Below are 2,974 nucleotides of genomic sequence, written 5' to 3' on the forward strand. Positions count from 1 at the left end.
TATATAAAATGTTTTTGGTATGTCACTCTATTTTTATTACCCAATTCTCAATTCTTTGAAATATTTATTCAATACACGCGTGGATCTACCGCTTTATATATTATATTTGTTTAAATCAATGTTTTTTTTTTTTGTGAAGAAATGTTTTTATACTCGAGACCATTAATTTTCAATTGTGACTTTATTAAAAAGATACACCGAGAAGCGATAAGTACAATGTAATATTATTATGTTTCGCTGGTCAGTCGTTTAGTTGGTCACCGCAGTGCTTGCATATCGGTAAAGCATAAACAAAATGTGGAAAATAAATAAATATGGCAAGAAGATAGTACTGTTTACGTTAGTGATAATGAACTTTGTTGACCAGCCGGCACCAGAAGTGATAATAGTGCAAGGGATTCTGAGTGGTAAAATAAGTACAGATGGAACTACTTTCGAATACGTTGGTATTCCTTATGCGACGACAAATAGCAGCACGAGGTTTCAAGTATGTATAAACTTTTGCCCGCAAAATCGTTCGGGGATTAGTTCTGCATATTATTGTTTAGAGTTTTTATATCAATTCAAAATAAAACAAAAAATTTAATAAAAAATATATTATCATATTCCAAATACAAAATTAAAGCAAATATCCAAAAAATATCATCTATGATAGTTATGGTTAAGTAATATTTTGGCCTTTGTATCAGTAAAGTGACCTATGTTATATACCTAAGTCAGGCCAAAATTCAAGCGAATTCTGTCTCAAATCAAAAAATGACCGAAATTATTAAAAAAGTAATTGAAGTATACCAAATACAAATTATTGGATTTATTTTTTAATTAAAATCAAAAATATAAAACTAAATTTAAATTATTGTAGCCATTAAATAAGTCAATCACTATTTAGTTGCATTATTCTGAAACATTTTTATTGTACTAATATTTACTGTTACATATTTATTTAGATTAACATAGGTTTTGACAATATCTATAATAAGGGAACTTTATTTTAAAACTGAATCAGTCTATGTTTTCTTTAAAAATTTTATAGACAAACTTAAATACATAAATATAAATAGTAAAATTAATTTTAATTACTTGTGGCTACTTAGACTATGTTTAACTACTACTATAAACCAAAATATTGCTTGTTTAGATATAAGAGGTCAAAACAGATGATAACCGATAAATAGAGATACCGCAATTGATAAAACAGAATCATAAAACTTTTAGGCACCTGGTCCACCGCCATCATGGGAAGGAGTTTACAGAGCAGTCGATGAAATATATGGATGTCCGCAAAACACATTCTTCGGAGTTATAGGCTCGGAAGATTGTTTGAAAATAAACGTGTACGTACCCGCGATACCAAAATCAAAACCACATGCCGTTATGGCTTATATTCATGGAGGTTCATTTATTTTAGGAAATGGAGGTAAGCTTGTCTATGGCCCAGGTTACCTTGTGAGAAAAGACGTCATCGTAGTAACATTTAATTATAGACTCGGACCTCTTGGTTTCCTCTGCCTAAGAATAAAAGAAGCACCAGGCAATGCTGGATTAAAAGATCAAATAGCGGCATTGAAATGGATTCAGAAAAATATTGCTGCATTTGGAGGCGATCCTGATAACGTAACAGTGTTTGGTGAAAGTGCCGGAGCTACATCAGTTTCGCTGCTATTAGCTAGCGAAGCTTCCACTGGATTATTTAAAAGAGCAATAGTTCAGAGCGGCTCTTCGTTATCTAATTGGGCGATAAACAGAAAACCGGAACTTGTTGCTAGTCATGTTGTTAAATCTTTTGGATACAACACTGAAGATCCGAAAGAATTATATGAAATATTTTCTAAGATGAATTACAAAAAAATAACATCGATTAATGCAAAAAAGCCACTAGATTTATTTTTTAAAACACAAATTCTTCTTTTGCCATGTGTTGAATCTAATATCCCAGGAATAGAACCTATCTTAACCGATTTACCTTACAACATTATTTCTCAAAAGCCTAAGAATGTTGATGTAGTATACGGAATTACAAGTAACGAAGGCTTAATAGTAACAGCTGAAGAAAACGAAAAGTCAATACGGGAGAGGAATGTGCGTTATTTGTTGGGTTCTGATCTTAATTTTCCAACAGAAAATGAAGCTAGAGAAATAGCAAATAAAATACATGAATTTTACTTTGGAAAAGACGAAATATCATTAGACAAGGTTGTGAACATAACAAATTTGTATTCACACTTATATTTTGAGATGCCAACAATTTTCGAAGCGCAACAATTTGTTAAAAATAGTGAATCTAAAGTCTATACCTACGTTTTCGATTATTCTGGTAGCAGAAATGTTTTGAAATTTCATAGTACTTATTGGAACGAAAATGGGGCGAGTCATGGCGATGATTTATTTTACATATTCAACGGGAATCTGTGCCCGTTTACATTCAATAGCAGAGATAAAATAATTATAGACTACATGACGAGTTTTTGGACAAACTTCGCCAAATATGGGTAAGCATAACTAAACGGTTATAGGATACATCAATATTAATCTATACTCATGATTTTATTTGCACGAATTTTTTGATGTATGATATTTTTTTTCAGAAATCCCACACCCGATAAGAGCAACTTGCCAATCAAATGGCATCCAAATAGAAATGGTAATTTAAATTTCTTATACATTAATAGTAAATTAAGAATGGATTCGATGCCTAGTCCTGAGGCTTATTGGTTATGGAAGGAAATATACGATAAATATCGCAATTTTGAAATTTAAAAAGTAAAGATATTTGCATAATGTATATTTTTCTTTATTTATCAAGTTATAACGATATTCTCAATTGTGTGACATATACATGGTGTATTTTATGTAAAGTGAACATTACCTATAACATATTTCAACTTAGAACAAAGATAAAACAAAACAACGCGAATCTCAAGAGATACCTTTAAGTTTTCTCATTACTTAGGCACAACTTTGTTGAAAATAAATT

General features: G+C 30.8%; 1 protein-coding gene across 1 annotated transcript; it reads left to right on the forward strand.

Annotated features, from left to right (window-relative positions):
- The first annotated feature begins 241 nt into the window (after window positions 1-241).
- On the forward strand, window positions 242-2,758 carry LOC113403213 (esterase FE4-like). The gene is made up of 3 exons (XM_026643685.2): window positions 242-487; window positions 1,216-2,489; window positions 2,586-2,758. The coding sequence occupies exons 1-3, from the start codon at window positions 296-298 to the stop codon at window positions 2,755-2,757; spliced, it is 1,638 nt and encodes a 545-aa protein (XP_026499470.2). The 5' UTR covers window positions 242-295; the 3' UTR covers window position 2,758.
- The last annotated feature ends 216 nt before the right edge of the window (window positions 2,759-2,974 follow it).

This window comes from Vanessa tameamea, chromosome 6 (assembly GCF_037043105.1).
Source record: "Vanessa tameamea isolate UH-Manoa-2023 chromosome 6, ilVanTame1 primary haplotype, whole genome shotgun sequence".
Taxonomy (NCBI): domain Eukaryota; kingdom Metazoa; phylum Arthropoda; class Insecta; order Lepidoptera; family Nymphalidae; genus Vanessa; species Vanessa tameamea.

What these genes read in the sequence shown, in the direction of transcription:
- LOC113403213 (XM_026643685.2), top strand. Translation starts at nt 296, where the DNA reads ATGTGGAAAATAAATAAATATGGCAAGAAGATAGTACTGTTTACGTTA. An exon ending in ATAGCAGCACGAGGTTTCAA is followed by an intron (nt 488 to 1,215) that starts GTATGTATAAAC and finishes TAAAACTTTTAG; the next exon opens with GCACCTGGTCCACCGCCATC. An exon ending in ACAAACTTCGCCAAATATGG is followed by an intron (nt 2,490 to 2,585) that starts GTAAGCATAACT and finishes ATTTTTTTTCAG; the next exon opens with AAATCCCACACCCGATAAGA.